The sequence below is a fragment of the Pipra filicauda genome, unplaced genomic scaffold (genome assembly GCF_003945595.2).
Source record: "Pipra filicauda isolate LSUMZ 115617 unplaced genomic scaffold, ASM394559v2 scaffold96_size2947999_pilon, whole genome shotgun sequence".
In the NCBI taxonomy this organism is placed as follows: domain Eukaryota; kingdom Metazoa; phylum Chordata; class Aves; order Passeriformes; family Pipridae; genus Pipra; species Pipra filicauda.
In genome coordinates, this window is record NW_024105164.1 from 783,901 (window position 1) to 808,174 (window position 24,274).

At 40.0% G+C, this 24,274-nt stretch overlaps 1 protein-coding gene across 5 annotated transcripts in view; it reads left to right on the forward strand.

Moving 5' to 3' along the window:
* The window catches only part of MARCHF8 (membrane associated ring-CH-type finger 8), a 95,503-nt gene that overhangs the window by 20,980 nt on the left and 50,249 nt on the right, over positions 1–24,274 (forward strand). For 4 of the 5 annotated variants that reach the window (XM_027718648.2, XM_027718610.2, XM_027718619.2 and 1 more), the window contains exon 2: positions 1,253–1,431. In XM_027718648.2, coding sequence (XP_027574449.1) covers positions 1,336–1,431 — 96 coding nt within the window. In that variant the 5' untranslated portion in view covers positions 1,253–1,335. Of the gene's footprint in view, positions 1–1,252; positions 1,432–21,115; positions 21,250–24,274 lie in introns of those variants that run through there. The other variant, XM_039377899.1, reaches the window with a different exon arrangement.

Sequence of the window (24,274 nt, forward strand, 5' to 3'; positions counted from 1 at the left end):
TTTTTTTCTGTTGTTTCATCAAAAGCAGTCAAAATATTTGATCCTGTTTTCATTTTACACAGCTCCTATGGAGTCTAATGGAAATAGAACCAGACCAGTGTCTTTTGCAGAATCAAAAACCTAGAAAGCTTGGCCTCTCTTTAAAACTTCCAATTAAATATTCAATAAAAAATGTGGGCAACATAAATTTAGGGTATGCACTAAGTGCTAAGCTACACTACTTCCAAATTGTTAAGCAACATAATATATAGGGCATCTATCTCGTCTCTGTTTTCTGCTTTCACAGATTCAAAACTAACCAACCAAAAAGTTGATATGTTATGGAAAACAGAAAAACAGTGCATCATTTAGTTGCCCTGTTTAATATGGTCCCTGCTGTGTTAATTCCCCTGTAATCCTTTCTTTAAACACAGTTGTGTCTCATTTGCGGCAAGTTATGTTCCAAATAAACACTCCATGATCCTACGTGTTTTAAAAAGCTTCTTACTTAAGGTAACTTCACTAATCTAATAAAAGGTACGGTTAATTATGCCTGCCTTTCAGATTAGCGTTGCCAATTTTGGCTAATTTATGTCTATCACTATCTTTCCTATGTGTGATGCTTCCCTGTTGTATTAGTAAGAGAAAGATGAAGTGTGTGTAGTTCAGTGAATTCACAATCCCTAGTGAGGGATTTTGTTTATATTAATCTCTAATAGTCTTTAAGAAAGGAACAGCTCACGTGACATGTCTTTCTATTGCCAGCTGGTACATAAATGACAAGAGCTAAATGCAGGATATTTCCTGTTTTTAGCCAAAACTACAGCATTCAGTGTGATTCAGGACGATACTTGAGGCAGTTTGATCCAGTATGATGGGACTGGCAGTTTAGGAAACTACCTTCACGACCTTTGCTCTTTGCATCTTCAGGTATCCGGCTCCCACTGCTTAGCTGGGAGAGCTGCTCTTCCTCCTTCTCCCTGTCCAAGCAGACTCAAGCATGATCCCTGCCCTCTAACTCTGCTCTCAGAACACTTTCAGAACTGATTGATAATTTATTTATTCGTTTTGCATAAATTGTGCTCTGACCTGTCTAGTTAAAGTTCTTGAAAACTTCTGTGTCTTTCCACACTCAGTGCACCAAACTCTCTCCTGTTTAGAATGCGGAGAGAAAATAAGAGATGCGTCTTGATCCAGTGAATTACTTAGCTTTGGTTTAGAAATAATTGCATTTCAAGCTACTTTAACATCATCTAATATTTTTATTTTTTAGTTGCAAGGCCTGACAATGGCACGGAATGAGCACTGCCTTCAAGCCTCCTTCCTGTAAATATTAGGACCAAACGAGGCGGTGTGATGAACATGCCACTGCATCAAATCTCTGTCATTCCAGCTCAGGATGTTACCTCTTCCAGAGTCTCCAGGAGCAAGACCAAAGAAAAGGAGGAACAGGTACTGCCAGATATGCTTGATTTTCCACAGGAAGTTATCTAAGTATAAAACAATAGGGTTTATCAAATCAGACCTGATTCTGTTCTAAAGCCCCAACTTCTTGCACGACTCCTGTTTTTAGTGAGGATGAATGCTACCAAATTATCTCTTTATTCTCATGTGTGCTATTTTAAAAGCAGCTGGCTGCAAAGTCCTAGAGGTTGTTGTTGAGTAACTTGTGTAAAATGCAAACTACAACCTTCTACTTTGCATAAAAATGTAAGGCAGATAGGAATTTGGATGATGGCTCTAGTACCATTGTCATGGAACGTGTTACAAGAGTATTTAAAGAAAAATTGTGTGGGGTTTGAACACCTATATGAAGCCTGTCTTGCTTTGCTCTTGGTAGCATGTAGTAGGTGTGTTGTGTTTCATAGTGACTGCAGTATCACAAGGAAGGATATATACACCCATGCGTGTACGTAGTGTGCTGTTTTATGGAATGTGATCTGTATTCTTAATTTGGTAGCATGTGTGTGAATGGAATCCTTTTGAGGTCTTGTGGTGCTAATGAGGACTGGAATGCAAAAATATCTGAAGTATATATCTGATTATAAGTCCAATAGAATCCAATTAATATGCTACTTAACAGTTTTTATAGCATGCTGTGTCTAGTCTTCACATGTCAACCTTTTTTATCCCTGAACTGTGTCTCTGCTCAGGCCAAAGACCTCAACGTGCATTGCGCTTTAGTGTGCAACTGTACTGCACTGAATCTTATATTATCTGTCGGTTCCACAGAAACCTCTTTGTGGTTTTTTAGCTTTGCCCTGACATAAAATTAGATCAAGAAGACATTCGCTTTATGGTAGAACTTCAGGGCTTGCTTTGTGGACTGCTCAGCAGTGGTTAATTCTGAGGAGATCTAGAGTGATGCTGATTAGAGATAGGGCATAGCTTACATGTAAGGGACTAAAAAGACACTATCATGTTACAGAAAGGAATTTACTAAGACTCACTTTGAGTAGGGTAAAACAGTTGTTTCTGATGTGTTGATATCGTTTTCCCTAACTACCTGTCTCACCTGTCAGCTCTCCAGATTGCACCTACCAAAGTCACCAGTGAGTTAGTAGAAATAAATTGTCCCATTGGGGGATATTTTTTGAATCTTCTCTTTAGTAACATCTTAAAAGGATTCTAGCCTTTCAGATTCCTAAACCAGTAATTAATAAGGCTGGCACACTGCTGCTTTTGGTTGCCAGGCCTAGGCAGGAAGTTATCTTCACAGAGGAGGTGCTCTAAATCCGTGAAGCACCTTGTCTCAGGAGTCTGCTGGAATCTCTCATTTCCCACCTGTTACACACAGTCACCGTCTGGGCAGCTCTCTAGATAAGAGGGATTTTCTGTTTCTTCTCTTTGGTACCCTCCTATATAGAAACAATATGCACTGAGAGGGTGAAAAAGCTCCTTTGCCAAATGCAGGTCAGTGCTACAAATTTACTACCCTGCCCTGGGTAATGGAGATTTGGAGGCAGATCAAAACAACTTGTGGTATGTCTAACCATGCAGTGAACCTAGAAGTGGGAATTCCAACTCTCCTTCTAACCACGTTTTTCATTTCCAACAGAGCAACTTCAGTGTTAACAAATCTCCCCTGTGTTTCCTTCATGATAACTAGTTCAAATGCTGATTATTGTTCCCCTTGCCAGGTTGCTGTTATATTTTCATGCCTTTGCATGTTAGAAACAGAGCAGAATACTTGTTTAAATATGTGCAGTGTTGAAGGGGAAGTGGGACCATACAAGCAGTAGATTAGGCTAACCCGGAAACATTTCATGTTTCCCAAGTCTTATCCTTCCTGTCTCCATCAGCATATTCATTCATCCCCAAGTGTCCTGCATTCTGGCAAAACTACAGCTGGAACAACTGAAGCTCTGGGTGAACTGGCTGCTGTTCTTGATGCACAGCTGTACTGACACTGTGGCTGCTCCTGTGCACATGAGCCACAGCCCGGCTCTTGTACGCTCTTCCCCGCTCTTGTAAACTGCATTGCTTCTGGTATTAACCTTTAATTCTGGATCTAACAAATGAGCTGGACAGCAGTCAAGTTATTAATGTGCTGACTTTGACCAATCCGGTAAAATTTTCATTTTCCATCAGTTAGGACGTTCAAGGCTGCTTTATAGTCAGAGTCCCTGTCAACTCTTGGGTGCAGTCAAGACCCAAATAGTAAATTCCTTACCTTTTCTGTGCAGGAACAATAAGCAACTCAAACAAATGTGTACACTGGAGTCTTAAAATGTTTTGAGTTGTACAAAGCCACTTGCCAATCTGAACAAAATCAAACAAACCACAAACCACAATCAAAACCAATAGTGCTACTTCAAAGATAAATATGTAGGTTTGCTGTGTAATACCAAACTTCTTAGACCAAGTGCATTGCCAGGTGTGCATTTTGTAGGTTGAGCAGACTCATGTACATTTCTCCCCTTTATTAACAAGCTCTGGCAAAAGCCAAGGTGAATAGAGTGTCATCTAGCAGATGAGATTTTGTATGGCTTTCATTCTTGCTATTTCAAACTAGACCTTTGACTTGTCTGTGCCTACATCCTGCATTGTAATAAGTCCTTCGGAGGAAAGGCTCAAGAACACAGCAGCAGAAACTGAAGGACCAATGTGCCTAGAGAGAGAACTTCCACCAGTCTCTGAAAAATCAGTGTTTTTCCTATTCCCCAGAACATGCTTTATGTTCTGTTCTGTTCTGTTTTGTGATTATGATTATCCACATTTGTAGTAGAGGTGCAGAGGGAAAATTCTCAGTCTGAACAGTACATGTCTCTTACTATTTCTTCTCTTCCATGTTTCTGGTCAAGATGTAACTTATGTATTTCAGATTAAGGCTTGGTTTTATTAAGCATTTCCTTGTTACAAGAGCAAGTTTTCTGGACTAGTGATATGTGACTAACAGTGAAGAAACAGCAAGAAATCCTTACCACCTTTACCATTATAATCCAATTTCTCAAATTGGGTGACCTGTAGTGTCTAGGCATGCCTCATGGCAGATTAACATGTACATTCAATATCTGTGGAAGTCTGTGGCAAAAATCCTATTGAATTTGAAGAAGTGTTGAGAGGAAGAGCTGCTGCCTACCATTTCTGGTCCAGGTCCTCAGTGATATGTATACATAACAGAGCCTGGTAGATTCTGATTCAGGTTAGTGTAATCTTCAATATTTAGAATAGTTGAAATCTGAGGTTAACAGCAGTATTTCATAAAACTTTGTCCATTTCCCCAGTAAAAATGAGGAAGGTCGTAAAGGGATTATTACTGCTGCATTTAACTCAGATGAACTGATAGCTTTAAGGGCTATTAATAAGCATCATTAGCTTCTTACTTATCCTTCACTAGGAATAGCTTCATACTTACCTGATTTAAGGGAGAGTCACTGTATTATTTTTGAGGAACTACAGCCCCTGCTTGCTCCTCTTTAGTGGGCAGTATGCTGGCTGCAGTGTTTCCTAATGTATGCAAAAGCTAACAGCTCTCAGGATTTAGACAGGAAATGAGGAACCGATGCTGGCATGTGGTTGAGGTGTTCTGGGTTTGTTTTGTTATAGCATTGTCTTTTTCAGGGCTTTGTGCCTTTCTCACTGAGGTGGACTGATGTCTACCACACCTCGTTAGTAATTATTGATTAATTACTTCAGTGAGTGAAACTTCCTGAGCAATAGCTTTTCACTGCTCTTCTAAAAACGTGTGTCAACTGTAACCTCTTGTGCTGTGATCTCTGCAGATCTCCTAAGTGGATCAGGGATGGGTGGGATCAGCGTGTAAATGAGAGATCATGAGATGTTGGTCCAAGTCATTTTGGTGCACAGTACTCTTTCTTCTCAATGGCCTGAAACTGGGAATCAATACTGACTTGTCATCAAAGATCACACAGCATTTATCACAGAATGCTCTAGTTAGATTTAAACTTGCCAATTCCACTTGGTCAACTGAAACTCACTTCTGCTCACTCCTCTTGTCTACTAAGTGTTGTGTAGTATTGCTGGCTGCTGTGGGCTCAGCAGAGATGCTGTGATCATCTCTGACATCTCCAGGTACTTCTCAAAGCTGTCATCTTGAAGATACTGACTACCTAATTTTTCTGAATGAAATTATGCTGAGAGAAGTACATGGTGATGCATCTTCATAAATTTCTTCTGCCTTCTTAACGATCTCTTGCATCCTGTAACAGGAAAGGCACTGTGGCCTATTGATTCAAATAAGCCACATCTTACTGGAAAAGCAGGAGTTACTTGAAGGAAAAAAAAAACAATAGATGCATTTGCAAGAGTTTATAGTCACTGATCAGTACCTCAAGGTAAAGGCACATGTTTTATGTTGTTGAATTCAGAGTGACAGTTAGAGAGCTATTATGGTTTTTTTTAAGGTACGGAAGCACTCTATGATCTTTTCCATTCACTTTTTGGACTTTGAGCTCTGAATGAGATCTCTGAGTAGCTGAACTCAGTCCAAATACTCAGGCATTTGTAAGGCTCTGTGTGTGTGTGTTTGGTTTTGCTTGCCCATTGAACCAAATAATTCATTAAGCAGCCAGGCTACAAATCCTTTGAGAATTTTACCCCTTATTATTTTTATACTGCGATTTGTGTGTTTATGAGTAACTATGTCATATATTAACACTGGGCCTGGCATTTTTCCTTTATTAAATTTGCTTTGTATAGAAACTGGCTAACTATGGAAGAATTTTTGTCTGAGTATCCCTTAACTCTCCTGTGAGAACCAGAATGTGTCTCTTGCTGTACTGCTTACAGACCTAGGCTCAAAGTGGGAATTGCAAAGTCCATTCCTAACAATGGCTTGGCTTTTACTTGATGTTTTTCAATGGATCATAAAGTGTTCCTCAGAAAAAGTTGTCATACTTTCCACTTCCTGAAACACAGCAATCAGGCAATGTTTTGACAGAGCGGACAACCTGTGACAGAAGCACCCCTGAAGAGCTGCAGTGAAAGTCCTTCCATTTCTGCAGTCTAGGAGCAGGTAGGAAGGTTTCCTATGCGTAGTCCTTTGAGAATATGCCAGATGACTGAGATGGTTTTAACAGCATCCTTCCACATGGAATCCCTGTGCTGGGAGTGTGGTATTTCCGTGACTGATTTCTATGCTAAAACAGACATTTTAGTACATGTCTGTGTTGGAGCAGGTGCCTGAGCACACTCTGATTACCTTTAGCACACAAACAGTCCAGTGAGGAGCACTAAGTAAATAGGAAAATTGCTTGAAAAAACTGCTTCACACCAAAGGCCTATCTTTCTCCATGGGAACGTTTGTATTCACCACCCTGCTTGTGATCTCTCCTTTTTGTTATCAGGAGAGTTGTTCTTGTGCTCTTCAAGACAGTTCAATTGCTTGCATCAAACCCTTCCTGGGCACAGCACTTTGCAGTTGCTGTCAGGTGTCTCTGCGAATATCCTCTCTCGGGGCATTGCCTATTTCTTTACTCCTGTAAACATCTTGGCATCTGACACTGGTGTGAGTGCCTGAGGTGGTCCTTCTGCCCTTGCCTGCCTGCCTTTCTCCCCATGGGCAGTTGCCTCTGTTCTGTCCTTTGCCAGTTTAAGGGCTTCTTCTCTCCCACATGTTCCTGGCAAGAGCACCGCTAACCTCCTCTTCGATGTGGTACCTGGAAAACTCAAGAAGCACGTGGAGTGCAGCCAGGCCCAAATAAACCAGTGGTCTGTAGTTTGGGATTTGTGTTTCTCTTCCTGCCCTGCTAGATGGTGTTGGGCAAATCCCTTGGATTCCTCTACTATCCTTCCTCCTGTCTGTGAAGGAGGGCTAGCACTGCTAATAAGCCTTGTAGAGGACTTCAGGGGTTTGGATAAAAGCTGATCAGCAGGAAGTGTTTGTCACTAGATGTCTGCTTTGCCAGTCTGCAGACAATTCTGCAGACAATTCTGCTGAGCTGGCCCAAAGATCTGCTGCAGAACATGGTGGGCATGGGATATGTGGAGAGTAGACTGGTCTTTCTCCTGAAGGTGGGCATTGCTTAATCTCAGTTGTGGTAAACATGCAAAATGTTGTGACTTTCCTGAATCTGTTCTGCTCTTACTGTGCTTGAGTGCAGGATGAGGAGCTGGTCCTCTCGAGCCCCGTTCTTGGAAGCTAGCACATGCTGCTTCCCAGCAAACCCTGGTGAAGGGGGAAGAGAGGAGGCAGGAAACGGGAGGGAGGGGACGGGATGGGAGGGAGCTGCTCCCACTTGAACAGTCCGAACAAAAAAGTCAGATCACGCCATTTGATTCTACATTGTGTTTGTTTTGGAGTGCGTACAGCATGTGTGTGTGAGGAAAGGAGCAGATGGCTTCTGAGTGGAGAGGAATTACAAAAGGCAAACTGTGGGAAGTGGTATCTGAAAGGGTTTTGAGGGAAAAGAGGAGAAAACTCTTTCTTTTAAAAATTCAGTAAACAGTAGAAAAACTAACAGCAGTTGATACAGCAGCAGAGTTTTAGGTAGTGATCCTTCAGAGAAGAAACTTTGGAAGTTTCAGGTTTTGCTGTTTGTTTATAATCACTCATTTATATACAGTCTCTGTTTTGACTTTGCTTATTGCATATGAACTCCTTGCTTTGATGTCTTAAGACCAGAAACAACTTAAAGTTAATTATTACTACCTGTAGCTGTTGGATTAACCTGAATTTTAAACCACCTCTCTCATATTAACACAATCTCTGTCTGGCTCTCATTAGCAGATCACTTGAACAAGCTGAGAGTCATTCTTTGAAAAATATGATTTTCTAAAAGAAGTACTGATGCTGTTTAATTATGTGATAGCCAAGTATGTTTTGGTGGTGGTGTTTTGCAGGTCTGTTAATGTTTCTCATATATGTTAACATGCAACAACTTTTCATAAAGGGAGCCCTGGATCTGAGCTCATGACTTTAGAGTTTATATTTTTTCTTCCCTGGCAAAAGCATGCTTGTTTGTTTGCCTTCTAATGAGAAGTGTGTGTCAGTCATGATGCCACAGTGAACTGTATGTGGGTATTAATACCTGTGTTGGTGCAGAGTGCCGCTGAAATCATCACAGCTCCACAAAGACATCAGTCAATACTGTATCATACTTTGCAGTGATTTTCATCATCCAGTGACTATACTGTTTCTTTAAAGTGATGCTGTCAGGTTCCTGCAAACTGATTTTTAAAGTTCTGTGTTTATTGAATGTAATTTCTGTAAGTAAAACGCCCCAGAAGTACAGGGGTTTTTCCTCCTGTAGGATGTTTTGCCTCTTGCGTTGATGCATAATGAATGACTTCATTGATTTGCTCTTTCAGACAGATGTGTTTCTTTACCTGTTGAAATAAAGAGTGTTGGGATTTGAGTTGTTTTCTAGGGTGGGTGTTCTGTTTTTTGTTTTTTTGAGAGAAGAACAATGACTAACAGTTCTGCCAGGGATGCATGCTGTGGTGTGATACCCTTAAAGTAGTTGAACTTCAGTGGGTTTAAAACTTTATCTAACTTTAAGTTGCTGATTATCTCTTAAACCCTGCATCTCAGTGGTTTAAAGGTAAAACTTTTATGAAGTTATATATAGGCTTAGATCTGCACTTTGAACTTAGGTAATTCTACTCGGCCTTTATGCCATTTATGAAGAATTCTTGATGGGGGTAGGGGCAAGTTATTCTTTTGAAATTGCTCCTCCCTGCTTTGCTGAAATCTAAGGTCTTAAGAGTACAGCCTTCTGAGTCAGTAATTCTCACAGCTAGAAAAAAAATCCACCTTTGGGATTCATTTAGCTTCTCTTGGTCCCAGAAGTGATGATCTCTCATATGCTATTAAACATGTTTCTGTTTGGCAGTGGACATAGCTCCGGTTTTAGGGAATTTCTTATGGAAAGTTTTTTGTGACAGCTACAAGTCGAAGCACACTTTTATTACTGAGCAAGCCCAAATGTGTATTCCATGAGGTCAGTGGCTGAAACTCAGAATTTCATTTTTTAGGAGTTAAGAACTGAATTTTGACATCTTCAAATACAAAGGGAAGAGCGGAATCACCTATGTTTGGAGGTTTAAGTTAATTTACAGCCCAATTCTCTCTTCCTGTAAGTGCTACTTGTTGATGAAAATGAGTAAAAGTGACCCTTTTATGATTTTTTTTTAATTTGCTTGAATGTGGACTGCATCTGATTCCTTGTGGACCTTAACTACAGGTGGCAGTTTGTATCAGGGAGACTTCACCCCTGTGCTAAGTGAATGCTGCATGTTTCCACTGTGTTCCTTAAGGGTGAAGCATCTGTGGTGTTCCTGGAGGCAAGAATCTGGGACCATGTCACTGCTTTGCACACACATTATGCATCTGTCAGCATAGCTGAAAGGGGGTGTATTTAGCACAGATATTCATATGCTCAGATTCTATGTGTGGAAACAATTTTTGGTTTATTTTTAACATAATGTTTTCAGTAATAAGCTTGCGTCTTGTGCTTAGGTTTTTCAGACATCTTAAAGTAATAAAATGGAACGTACATCTAAATTTTTATGTAACCTACTGAGGTCTATATCAGAGCTGGATTTGGAGTCACAGATTTCCATTGTGCCTTACTGCCTTGAAGGATAATTGTCTTTCCTACTCTTAATTACTTACACCTTGGAAAATCACTACTGTAGGTTTCACAGACATAGAAGTATTTATGGCTCTTTTTATCTAAAAAGTCGAATTTTTTTCACCACTTTAACTACTTCACGCTTCAGTTCCTTTGTGTACACAGTTGTATCAGTTGTTCTCTTTAACTAGTACGTGTAACGGGCTCGAGATTCACAGACAAACCTACAGAGAGCCCTGGGTGACATTGGTAAGAGCAGATGAGGTGGAAGAAGTCCTTGAGGTGCCATCTTAGTTCAGGTGCACTTTTAAATGTATAGTCTCACGGTTACAGTGGTGAACTGGAAGATGTTTTGGGCTCAGCTGTGAATGATGCACATCTGTGGCAGTGCTTCAAGAGAGAGGTGACCTCAACCAGCAAGGACAGTCTAGCAGCCATTTCAGCAACAGATGTAGGAGGCTTGAGGGTACAGGGAAGTGAGAACCTGGAATAATTAAAAGCAACACCCCAGCACACCTGAAGTCACAGTTGCTGAGGGTGTTGATTAGTTGGCTGTAATTCTCTAAGTGTGATTAAAGCAGACCTGATTCATGAGGCTGGTGAAGAAATGAGGGCGGAAAGGAGCAGGATGTGTGTGGTAGAAGCATCTACACTGATAGTCAGGCATGGATTTTATTCCTTGAACTGATGTTAGTAATGGAAATCTTTTGCAACAAAGTAGATCATCATTCTTCTGCTAGTGGAGTTTTGTATTAGCCATTTAATTAATTGATTAGTTTCTAGAGAGCAGTGAAAAGTGGACATTAAAAGGTTGCCCGTGTTATATTGCACATATGTGCAGAAGGCAGGTTATTCTTTGAATCAGGATTTCCTTCTTTACTTTGTCATGAGGAAGACAATAAATGAGTTAGAAGAATGGCATCCCATGCTGTCTGTTCTTATTTTCATGCTGTTTCAGGATAGCTTTTCAGGCAGTACCAGGATTCATCCCAGAGGTGGCTATCAAGTTTGAGTTATTGTGAAGCATCTCGTATGCTGTATTTGTGCTTTCCTGTGTGTGACATGTTAACCTCTCTTTCTTGTAACGGAAAGTTGTAGTTCCATAGTTCAATACTGTCCTTCCAGAGTAGATAAAAGCAGGCATGTCTGTAAGTCCTCTGCAGCCCTCCAGGGATACACGTCACACTAGAGCAGTTGTGTCCTGTCACCTCTGCAGTGTATGTTACTGTGCAGCCCATTAAAGGCACAAGTATACAATTCTTTTTTTTTTCTTCTTATCTTTTCTTTTCCTATACTATATTTAAATCCCACTACAATATGTGGATCAGAATTGTGGATTGGCATCAAATTCTTAAAAGAAGAATGAGATTATTCTTTTCCTAGGATTTAGAGAGAGGAGCCTAAAAAAGATGGTTTGAAGTTGTAGAGGCTGCTTTTGGCTAATACCAACTAATCAATTGACTTATTTTTCCTGTAAAGTGGTCAAGGAACAGCCTTGTAATGCATATCAGCAGCTTTTCCTGAATGGAAAGTTGCAGAATAGGAAACGTTTGTCAGCTCTGACTAGATGCACGAACCCCACGTCAATTGTAAAGTTTTTCCTGGCTGTCATCTGCCTGCCTATTTCTAGTAACTCTTCCCAAGCAGTAAATGCAAGAAGAGGTGATTTCTAGATTGTTCAGGTTGAAACGATGTGCCTTTGCCTCAGCAAGTGTTGTACCTTTTTGCTTCAGTTCTTATGCATAACAACAGTGAAAACATTTGATTGATCCCAGGGAATAGGAAAGAGTTGTTAGAGCTTTTTTTTGCCCTGCAGTCCTCTTTAAATATGTTTACTGCTATTCAGATGGCTGAAGGCACATCATTTGAGTAAAAATAATGCTTTTTATTGTTTGTATGCAATGAAATGAAACATTTGCTAATTTTTGCATCCTAATTTCTCTGAGCTGGTTAATGTAACAACAATTAAGCAGCTTCATTCCGCATGAAATACTGGAGTGTGACTTCCTCTTTGGCTTCTGACAAGCATCAGGTGCTCCAGAGACACTGGAGTTACTGAAAAATCCACAGGCAGAAATGTGGAAGTGACCTTTAAATAGGATGTTGCTGTTTTCAGACACCAAGGTTGGGATATTTGGGAAAAGGGAAGCACAGCTACTGCTTACCTGTAAACTTTAAACCATAACTATTTTAAGCAGTAAAAAGGGAAGCTCTAGGGTACTTAAGGGAAACATTAGCAAATTAGGGCCACTGGGTACTGCCAGTGTTAATTTGTGCTTAAGATCATATGAGATACCCTCTCCCCTTACAGCTGGGAATAGAACTGAACTGGTTCTTTTCTGTCATCAGTGAGAAAACCTTCACTACTGGACTTACAATTGCTTCAAATTGCCAAGCAAAAAAATCGGTATCACTGTACAATGATGAAGTTCGTGCAGAAACAGGACAGGCATGTTGGAATACAGATTGAAGTTTTAGAAAAAGCAGCTATTTGGTATGTTTTTAATATGCAAAGCAGAACGTATCTATCTATCTATCTATCTAAAAGTACTTCTAGACACTGGTAATAAGGGGCCAATTGTCTTGATTCCTAACTGAAGTCAGCAGTTAAAAAAGTAGCACCTCCCACCCCCAAAACCCTTTCCTATCAGTCTGGTTGAAAATGGCTTGTTTAATTTTAGTGACTCCTTTGAAGTTTGTGATGCTGAAGGCCAGCAGGGATTGCCACATCTGACTTGTAATGACCTGTGTTACGTTGTATGTGCATTGAACCCGTAACTCATGGTATTTGGAAAAGACACTTCAGCTTCCAGCCTTGACTTGAAGGTGAAGAGTAAAGCTTCTGTTTTACTTGATAGTTTGTCTCCATGCCAGCCACCATCACAGTGCATGGAAAACCACATGCAACTTTGTTTTTTGGTTTTTTGAATTTAGATTTTTTTTTTCCTGGCTTGAGCTGATAGTTGCTGGTGACCCTTGATTAATTGAAACAGGTTCTTAAATTGTGCTTTTGGACCTATCAGTGTGTTACAAACAAGCAAGGTCATTCACTTTTTAAATAAACTTACAGATAAAATTCTGGAATCTTTCCCAGTAGGGTGTTTCCTTCAGCCTTGAAAATGCAGGAGGATGGAACAAGGGATGGAAAAGACATCCTTTTCAGGCCTCTCTCATCCTATTTGAATTGAAAGGTTGGGACACTGGAGGTACAAATGTCTTAATTACAAAGCAAGCTGTGCTTCTCTTACTGGCAGGGTCTGGGTGGGTTTCCAGCTGTTGTCCTTCCTCAGTTCTCCAGGAGTACCTTGGCAGTTCAGAGAGAAAACTGAAAACTGTTTGCTGTAATGTAGCATTGATCCTGTCCTCAATCCCCATTCAGGTTCTCACCTCCAATTGTCACTTCACTGCCGTGAAAGTTCTAAATCTAATCCTTTACTGTACTCCTGCTTTAAGCTGAAACCTGTGTAACTTGCAGTTACAGCCCGTGTCACTTTGGTGAAAATAAAACACAGCTTTAGGACTGTGATTTTTTTTTTTTTCCCCAAGTCAATTTCGGATGCTCAGTATCTGTGAAGTGTCTGTGAGCCTGGTCAGCCTACTAAGCTCTGTGTCACCTCTAAATGTAACTGTCAGAGGCTTTCCTATGTGTTTTAAATTAATTTCCAGATTATTACTGAAAATATTGACTAATGCCTGGCTTAGCACTGATCTTGTGAAACGAGCAGTAACATCTTCTTTTATTCGACATTGACAAGGCCAACATCAGATCTGTCAGGAGTCAGATCTTCACTGTGGAACATGTTTTATATTGCTATCATTTGTTCCATTTTTAGATAGAAATATTTGGGAAAAGAAATAAAAGGAAACACTCCACTATATCAGACATGGTAAAGGTGGGAGTTTTAGTGAGCTAGAACAGACTACCAGGGAAATGTTAACAGGAGACAATAGACTGGCAAAAATACCCCACCCAAAAAAGGGGGTGAGCATGATTGCAGCAAGACACCATTTTTTCCAGTCAAATCCAGAGCACAGCTGCTGTGAGGGATGTTTCTTTTGCAAGAGTTAGTAGGGAGAATTTCAGGAGTGGGTAGAACACCCTGGTATGAGGGCTCACATTTACAGTGTTTGTTCTGTGTGTTTTGGAGCCTGAATAAATAATGCCATTCTGAAAGATGCTTTTTAAAAATGATTACTAGAACGAACTGACTGAAGTACAGCAGCTTGCAGTTTCTGTGGGAAACTCAGCCTTTTCCATGAATGCAGCTAGGGAGAGAGAGACAACCTGTGTGGCTGAGCTGTGTTGTCCCCTCAGAGCTTCAGTTCCAGTTGTATTGTGTTCACTACATGCTGTTTCATTCTGTTCTTTTTTCTCCCTTATCATCTATAAACCTCTGTTTCTTTTTGAATGTAGATAAAACAGAGAGCACTGCTGTTGTTCCTAGATTTATGAGCATTTTGAACTCCCCCCAGTTCACCCAATCTCATGCTGAGTACTACTGGTGGCAGCTACCTGTCTCCTGAAAGCGTTCCTAGTTTTAGCCTCTGCTCAGCCCTGCTGCTCTGTCTCGAAACTGCCACAGTGCCCCCAGGAGAGACTGGGGACAGGTACAGATTGTGCTAGACATCATCTCCAGATCCAAATATTTGCTTTCAGGACTTCTGATATCTGGGTCTAAATGTTTTAGCAGCTTGGTTAGTTTCAGTCAGACCTTTGCAACAGAGGCCCACCTGTAAAGCATCTTGCAGAGCCCAGCAATTCCTTAAAAGCTTCTCTTTGACCTTTCTCTACTGCTGGTGCTACAACTACTCATTTAAGGGAACTGCCTTAACAGTGCTGTCCCCCAGCACCTCATTCAGTAAAACCCAGGTGTCTTTTCTCTGGTGCCTTCTGACATGTACTCCCATGGTTTATCCTCTTCAAGAAAATGTCCTCTGTGGTCTCACTGCTCACACATCCGCCACTGGCAACTCGGTGGCAGGCTCTGGTGCTCCCATGCCATCTGTTCACAGGAACAATATGGGGGTACCCAACTGGAACACAAGAAGTCGATTGTTAAAGGTCTTCTTTAACACTGACTTCTCTCTGGCTACCTGTAGTAAACCTAACTGAGGCACACCCAAGGCTCTGGACTGCGGAGTGAAGGAAGGCAGATGAGATCAACCCATTTTTATAGCCCTGCTGTTTTTCAGTGCAACCATTAGGACAGAAATAACTAAATTTGAGGTTCTGGTTTATAACCAGAATTTTGGGTGTGTTTAATGCACCCCCCTGACTCTATGCCATTGCATCCCTTCTGGTGAATTCTTCTTGCACAGTATTTAGGTGGGTTTTAGCTGCTGTAAGTTTTGAATCTGATGTGTTGCTTTTTGGTTTTTTTGGGGGTTGGGGTTTTTTTCTTTATTTGGTTGGTAGTTTGGGTTTGTTTTTTTTTTGGATAGACTTCTGAGGAAGCTCTTATAGTTCCTCTTTATAACAAAGTTCTGTTTTTTGTTTTTTTTCTCTTAGATTTCTCAAATGTTTGTGAAAGTGTCTTAACTAGTTTCTGCCTGTGCAATTTTCTTTGGGGAAAACTAGTATGCAATCCGCTATTCTGAACTCAGCTCTACTTTCTGAGGCCAGAAAGCAAAACAAAGAGCCAAAAATGTAGAAGTGAGGGGAAATAAAAACATTACAAAGCTCCATATGCCCCTTAGTTGCATGGCCATTTCGTTTCTTGTTCAGTCACCCAATTTTCAACAGTCTGAATTGGTTTCTGTGGATTTGGGTTGTTGATGGGTTTTGTTTTTTTCTGCAATCATTCTTTTAATGATTTTTGGAAAAATTCTTCAGGCCGTATTGTTATACCCCACTCTTGTTTTATAGGTGCATTAGTGACTTGGGTAAGCACCTTTTTATTGCATTGCATCATTGTGGATTGACTGTTCCACGACAAGTATTTGAATTAGACACAGGCATCAACTATGTGAACTCCTACCCACAGGTGCTGCTTTTTGCCTGTTCTCTAAAGCATGGGTTGTGTGGTGTTTGTTAACACTTGGTACAGAATTTGGATACTGGTGCTAATTTCATTAAAAATAGATATAAAATCTTCACTTCTCTTTTCTACTGTGAAATTCACTTAGGCTCAGAGAAACATCTGCTGGATCAAAGTCTGTTAGCTCATTCAGTGTGTTCCTGATTGCTGAAACTCCCTCCAGCCTTGTTTGTTTGGAAAAAGTCTATTGTGTCATTGGATCTGCACAGCCTGCAGTGTTTCACAAGCCAGAGAAGAACAGTTCAGCGCTTGCACAAACCTGATTATGTGAATTCACAGACAGGAAACACTGCTTGGTATTTAACATCTCCTTATACCATCTTTCCCCATTACACTTTTGCTATTCAAATTGGTTCTTCTTTCGCTCAACCTTCCTGTCTATCAGCTGTTCCCAGGCCATACCAACTGAGATGGTCGCAAACAAGTTGCTTGGACATGCAGAAACTTCAAAGAGAATAACAATCTAAATATGTAAAGTAAATTGTCCCTGGCTTGTGACCATCCCGTGACCAGGGAAGGACCTTTAAGTGCTCATCCCACTGAGAGTGTGTCTGTCACTTGAGATGCGCTGCAGAGAAATGAGCCACGTTGCTGTTGTTATTTTACTGAACAGGGGTTAACTAATCTTTTTGTACTGCAGGTTTTAGTTCAGAATAGTTGGGGTTTTGTTCACCCAGACATCAAAGAAGTTCTGAGTGGCAGCTCAGAAATTTGCGTAAGGTCTGAAAGGAGGATTTATAGGAAACGAGCAGATGGTCTACTAGAGAATTTCCCCAGGAGGTTGCAGTTATTTAGAAATGGGAGAAACTAAATAGACTGTACAAAATTTGACTGTAAAATTAACTGGCCAGCCAGTAGCTAAATACTTAACCAAAATGATTCAGCTTGGCCCCTAGCAGAAGCATGTAATGAAATGATGTGTCTATGAATTGACTCCACACACACTATTTCAGTTTTCACCTAGTAAGTGGACTTGAATGAAAGATGGTTTTACTAAGCGCCATTCCTGCCATGTTGAACCCTCTCCTGCATCTCTTCCTTTTGCAGTGGCGACAGGGTTTTTCAGGCATGCAGGAGAATGCTACGAAATGCTGCTCATTTTAAATGAAATATAAAACTATTCAACTGAATGTCTTTAATTTTTAAACTGCTCCTTTTAGCTTCACAAACATAAGACGTAATAGATTGGTTAAATTGCAGTATTTTATTAAATACTCAAATATTCAATATTTGAGGGGAAAAAACACCCAAGCAGGAAATTGCTTTATTTTGGGGAAGCAAGACTGAAGAGTATGTTAACTCTGAAGTAGTCAAATGTCACATATCTCTTTAAAACATCTGTGAACTCAAGTCACTTCAGAGTTGTTTGCCTTGTGGCTTTAGACTTTTCATATCCACATTTCCAATGTGGGGTGTTTTTCTGATGCTATGATACACAGAAATTGGAGGATCTATATATGAGTAGGTGTTTTTAAGTGGACAAGCAGTTTTTTATTACAAATCCCATTATTTCAAATGAATGGATGGATTCAAAAATCAATTGAGCTCATTATTCTTTAAAAAGTTAGGAAAACACTAATTTTTTTTTAGTTAAATCCCTGTGAAGCACCCATTTTAGATGGCAGATAGGCTTTAATTCTCTCTTATTATGTTTTAAGTTGAATATGCAATGGAGAGAATGGTCTGAGAAACGGTCTGAAATAATAAAATGTGTTTAATTATTGTCATGCCCATCTGTTTGTTTTCTGGTTTGCTTCTCCCAGAAACTTACTCATAACACCTGGTGTCACGGGGGTAGTACCCTGGGCCACATGCACACATAGTTCTGCTGAGAGTTCATTGGCCTAACACTGATGCAGAGTGTAATTAAACTGGATTTCTCTTCCAGTTTGCAGTGTTTGCATAATTCTTTGTAATGGTAGTAATACACCCATTGAATTTAGAAACCAACCTTCATAACCTTTAACTCAACCTCCTGAAGTACTAAGAGGAAGGGGGTAAATATCCAAAGGGCTATGTGAAATTTTTAACTGAGCTTAGATAACATACTTCCCTGTATAAAAAACCTTAGAAATGTTTGTCTGTGGCATATTATTTCCCTCCCCTCCAGCAATTCATCTCCATTAGCCTCAGAGTTAGAGTCTCTGGAAAGAAAAAAAATCTCAGAATTCAGCACTATCTTCCAGATATAAAGGAAACCATCTGAGGAGTCCATGGCAGCCCAGGTTGAGCTAAGGCAGAAATTTTGTTTGCAAAGTGCTTGTTTGCAGTAGCCCAGTATGGATGAAAACCCTGCACCACTCTGAGGGTGCACAAGAGCTGGAAGGGTGACATGAGAGGGAGGAGTATTCTGTTGTTTAACTGAAGCTCATCTGGTACGAAAACACTAATATGAATTTTGAACCCTGCCATTAAGAGAGCTAATCTTGCCACTTATTATTTACTGTTTCCTGGGGTTTCTGAAGTAAGGTCAGTTGTATAGAAATGAACATACCCTGTTTCAAAACTGTTAGGTGTTGCACTCCAATTTCAGATGTTTAATCTGCTCCTGTTTGTTCCTACTGCAAAATCTGAGTACGCCCTACAGTATGCATCCTCTAACAAGGTTCAGTTGTTTTGGCTTCCTTTGCAGAAACAGAAGCTCTCCCTGTAAAGTAGTTCTCCTGCATCTGTCATGTTCAGCCTGATTGCTTACCTTGGAGTTCGTGGTGTACAAGGCTGAATTTATGCAGAGCCCCTGCCTTCTCACTGTGGGCAGCCCTGCTAATTTTCTGGAAGCTTCTTGGTTCCCATTTTTAAAATCAGGATGGAGGTGCCTGAAGGAAGACATTAAGGCCCAATTTTTTAAATGTTAAGGACCTTCACCTCCTTGAGGTTTATTCACAGGATATTGATAAGTGAAGTATTTCTGTAGGCTTTGTTATGGGTCTGATAATGCTTGTGTGAATTTGATTTTGCATTGGAGTTTTTCTTTTTTAAAAGGAGTATTCGGTGGGTGAGGGAGAAACACTGAGTTATTCAGAGTACACAGGATATGGTACCAGCTGTGTTGGATGAGACCAGAAGTCTGTGTAGCTCAGGTTATTGTCCTTGACCTTGAGTGAGAGAGAGAATATGAGAAACACAGTAAGTACAGAGTTATTCTTGCCACCAGATTCATACCATGTAACTTTGTGGTAAAGCTGAATTTTGACTGGGGTGCAGTTATATGAAAATCTCAGTTTAAAAGTGGATGTGACAAGGAACTGATGAGGGTGAAAAGATGGAGTTGGTCTGGAAAAAGGGTGCAGTTGATGTGAAAGAAAATCCTGTTCTCTGCTTTGTGTTGTGTGTATCACATTCCCAAGGTCAAAGGGTATCACAGGGAAAGCATGACAATAAATGCAACTGTCTGGATAATTTTAACTAATTATCCTAATTTATCCTAAGGTTAGCTTTGATCCTTGCAGGAGGAACACCCTTTAGCAAACGTGAAGGAGAAGTCCTTCCAAAGTAGCAACCAGTCATAACTGAGCATTAGATACATGCTAATACAGTATGTTTAATATCTCTTTCTCTTTGATCTCTCTGTTATCTTCACCTTTTATCTCTCATCTTCTGTATGAATCAGAGATAGAAAGCAGGAACTGTCTCTTGAGTTTTTATGTGACCTGAGAAATGTGATCTCAGAGATGTCTAGAGACTTATGTCAAACTGAAGAGTCACAGTTCAGGATTTAGGAAGCTGCATGATCTCTCACACTGTAAATCATAGAATCATTTAGGTTGGAAAAGACCTTAGTATCATTGGGTCTAACCATTCACCTAACCCTGCCTAGTCTACCACTGAACCGTAAGCACCAAACTGCATCTTTTAAATACCTCCAGGGATGGTAACTCAATCACTTCCCTGGGCAGCCTGTTCCAACCTTGACAACCCTTTTGGTGAAGAAATTTTTCCTAATAGCCAATCTAAACCTTTTCCAGTGCAATTTGAGGCCATTTCCTCTGATCCTAACTCTTGTTGCTCGGGAGATGAGACCGACAAGCCACATTTCCTTTACAGGAAACTAATGGCTTTTGAGAACCTTGTCAGTTGTGCTTGGATGGCAGTGTCAGTTGGATTGCAGCAGGTAACTGATACAGAGATGCCAAATAACTTGATGTATATCTAACAACAAAATCAAAGCAAAACAATTCTGAGAAATAGACCTGAATCAGTGAGTGACATGTATTGACATTTACCTATTGCAGTAATTGCACCTGAAAATAAATTACTTGCAAATTAGTCCCGCGTTCATTCACTCTTTGGAAGAATACTTGAAAGTAAGTGATTTTTATAGTTAGCTTGAAAAGTTGTACTGACATAGCAGAATGTATTGCTTAAGAGAAGCAGCATGTGAATTTATCCCCTGTAATGATCCACCCACTAAGTTCTCCTGAACAATATTTTTCTCTGTAAACAGTCCACTGAACTTGCCAGCTGCAGTAAGCATTTTTTTCCACCTTCTTTATGCTGTATTATTTTCTGGTCTGTCACATTCTTTCTTTGTCTTCAGTGTTCATCTTTATACAGCTTCTCTTGCATCACAGCCCTTAAGAATAAGAACAATTAATTGTTAAGCAACTGAATTTACTAGTGTTGTGTAGTCCCAGAGATATGGTTCTCTGCTTATCAAGCTTTCTTTGACTTCTAGCTGCATACATTTTTATTTAAAAAAAAAAAAAAAGGAGAGAGAAAGAAAAAGAAAATCACTAGCTCTATTGGTTTGACTAATAAGGAAAGAAAATGGATCTGGGAGTGTCATCCTCCTTGTTCTTTGGACATTTGGAGAATTTTTATGCTTCATAGCACAAAAATTGCTAGGGGTTGCTTTCAGGAAGCGGGGAGAGGTGGACATCAGCTGCCGCAAGGAATGGAGCGTGTTCATAGGAACTCTCATGCATTATTCATCACAAGCTCTTTTCACTGGAATCAGCTGGAGGAAGTAGTTAGTCTAGTTTGAGCTACACTAGTATTTATATTTAGGGGACTTAAACAAGCCCAGGCAAGTACTGCACCAACTCTTTCTCTTCATCTGCAGCAAATGTAGGACAGGCAGCAGCTCTGCTCACATACAGCTCTGTCTCTTTAGTCTGGATAACAGGAGTCATGCAACCAAGGAAAGCCACACTGAGGAAACACACATGCATTCATGCTGGAAAATGAAGCTTCAGGTAAGAGAATGTCTTGTCAGCAGAGGGATGCTGTTGAGCCCTGCAAAATAAATATGTGTCAGGGCAGCCTGTCAAGAGAGGATGCTATAGAGGCTCCTCATTAGAGGAAGATCCCTTTTACTGTGTTACTTTGCTCAGTTCTAATCGTGAAGGTGCCTTTTTTTTTTTTTTTTTTTAGCATGTTTCCTTCATTCATGCTGACATTCTTCTAAAGCAGGGAGACAACTTGCTGGTTTTTGGAGATTTTTTGACTTGTTTTTATTTTAGCTGGCTTTTTAATTGTATTGGTGTTAGCACTTTTATTTTGGGGGGAGGTAACCATAAGAGATTCTGTTAAAACACAGATGGGTGTGATAAGTCTTAAGCTCCAATTGTGTCTTTTCGGAGTGCCTGCATTTGAATGGCTGCAATATTTCCTCCTTTTTTTTTAATTTGCTGAATAAAGATGCTTGCAAACTGGGGCTTCTGTTCTCAAAAGCATGTCTGTATTTTCTAATGTTAGCAGTTGCTCTAAAAGAAATCTATATTCTGTTTCTGCAAGTTTTGTGTGTTTAGATCATCAGGGCTCCAGCAATACTATTAATTCAGTTTTAGACAAAGAAGGGGATTTTGCAAAACCTTATGGAACAGTAACAAAGGATCTTTGTTCTGTTCTGTGAGCAATATTTGCTGTGTAATGTGTGGGTTTGTGCGTGTGCGAGAGGGAGGTACGCAAAAACGTGATCTCATTTGGCAAGAATGTTCAAATGTTATTTGCTTTGTGTGTCTGAAGTGTGTGTTTGTCTGTGTGTGTGTGTGTGTGTGTGTGTGTGTGTGTGCGCGCCACTTTTGGCTGCGGATGTGGGTGCATGTGCGTGTCCTGCCTGCCCCGGTGGGGTCTTGTTGCGGTTTGGAGCAGACGGCGTTTGGTTATTTATTTATTTGGGCTGCTAAAACCCCCGAAGTGCAAAAAACAAGAGTCCCTGCTAGACAACCAGGACAGAACAGTGCTTTGCTGTGCAGACAAGTTGTTTTCTTTTTCAAAAGGATAGCTTGAAGTACAGTCCAGGGTTTAGTAAATAAGCATTGCTGGGGGAAGCAGAAATTGTCAGCTTTATGTGAAATCCTCCAGGAGGATATTAATGCTCTTATGATTTTCGTGGAGCTTAAATGTATGATGCCTGCCAATATGTTGTCTTCCAAGATGACTTGATCACCCAAATAGAATTTGCAATGTACACACGAATATGATATTTAATGATGTTTCTTTTTTGCCTTTTGTTAACAGTTGTGAGTGATAAGATTTTGTTCCACACATTATCAGTCTGTGGTTTTGGAGGGAGGGCACAGGAATACTTTTGGTAGTCCTAAATAACTTGAAATGTTGACTTTAAAACTTTAAAAGCCCCTTTTGACTTTACGTATTAAAGTTCTTGAAATTTGTATGCCGTGCGTTGAGAATTGATCTTCTGTTTGAATTTTGCAGATGCTTCAATATTTACCATGAGATAGAGAGCTGACAATATAATATTCTCTTAGAACTGAATGTATGACCTTTCAATGCATAAGATCCTTTTTTCATGGAAACTCACTAGCAGGATTCTTTATCTGATTTTACTAGACTTGAGAGGTCCTGTGCATTCAGTTACTTGATTGAAGTCAGTGGAATTAAGAGACATATTTGGGATTATGTGATTTAAACTTTAAGGTTTTCTTTTTTAAACATTAAAATGTATTTTACTGCTGTACTACTCAGTTACACATGGAATCCAGAGTTGTGTTATCTAGTCATCAGGGTATAGGGAAGGAAGAGTTATTTCTCTCACTTGCATGTTTAATGTACTGAATAGATGTGTTGATAGTTTGAAATGAAGTTTTCTAAAAGCATCTCCATGTTTTTCTTTTTCAACTATCTACATTCAGATTTTGTCTGTACTCAGCCCCCCCACCCACTCAGCTGATTTTATTAGTTTTTTTAATTAGTCAAATACGATTTAATAGTATCACTGTAGCAGAAAACAGCAGTTACAGCCTTATTTGCATAAAGAGGATTCAAACATGTTCACCCCTAACTTAAACCAGTTTGGGCCCAGATAAGAGTGTCATATTTGATGTGTCATATGAAAGTGCTCGGATTTATGCCCAGGCTTTAGAAATTCCTCAAAATCCTCAAGCAGCTGAAGCTTGAGGGACCTGGATGGACTATGACACTGTTGATCATAAAATCTCTCCTCTTGGAGAGAGGAGATTTATTCTGATTTTTACAATTTTTTGAAATTCAGACATTGTTATGATGATGATGAACTTTCACATCTGGGAAATGTTCTGGATCAAAATATCTACAAAAGTTGCCAAAGATTTGCTCCATCAGCTAAGAATGAGAAAAATATTTGGACTGAACAGAACACCTCAGGCATTACTTACTGATCCAGGAAGGTGAGAGCTTATGCTGAACATAAAAAAACCAGCTAACGAATAAGGAAGAAAAGGGCAGAAATCCAATTTTTTGTTATTTTTCTGTAGATCGCTGTGAAGAGCTGGAATCAAACCAGAAAAGGAAACATACTCTGTGTTCAGATTGTGGTGGGGAGCAGGACTGGGACTCCTTACCAGTTTTATCTCCTATTTCAGTGGCCCTTTGTAATGGAATATAAAGGTTTCCAATGGCAGAGTCAGAAATACAATTAAAATATTGCCTATTTAGTAGCAACAAGAAATGTCACAAACTGAAGAGTATGCTTATATTAATATTAAAGAAGTGATTGGAAGAGGAGTTATTAACTAGTTCTGTGATATAAAGGCAGCATATTGCAACAACATTTAAGTAGTTGCATCTGTGATATCTGTGGGGAAAGTAGTAAAAAACAGGGAAGACTAAGCATAGTGGCCTCTTTGTAGGACCTGTCAAGCAGTGGAGAAACTTTGGGGCTTTTTGTTTCTCAGTTAACAAGGAATTCTAAAGGTGGGTCCATGGTGAGAACAGATGTAGGTTTGCATTTGTGGATTTTTGTGGTTTTTTGCTTTTTTTTAAATAGCTGAGGAATAA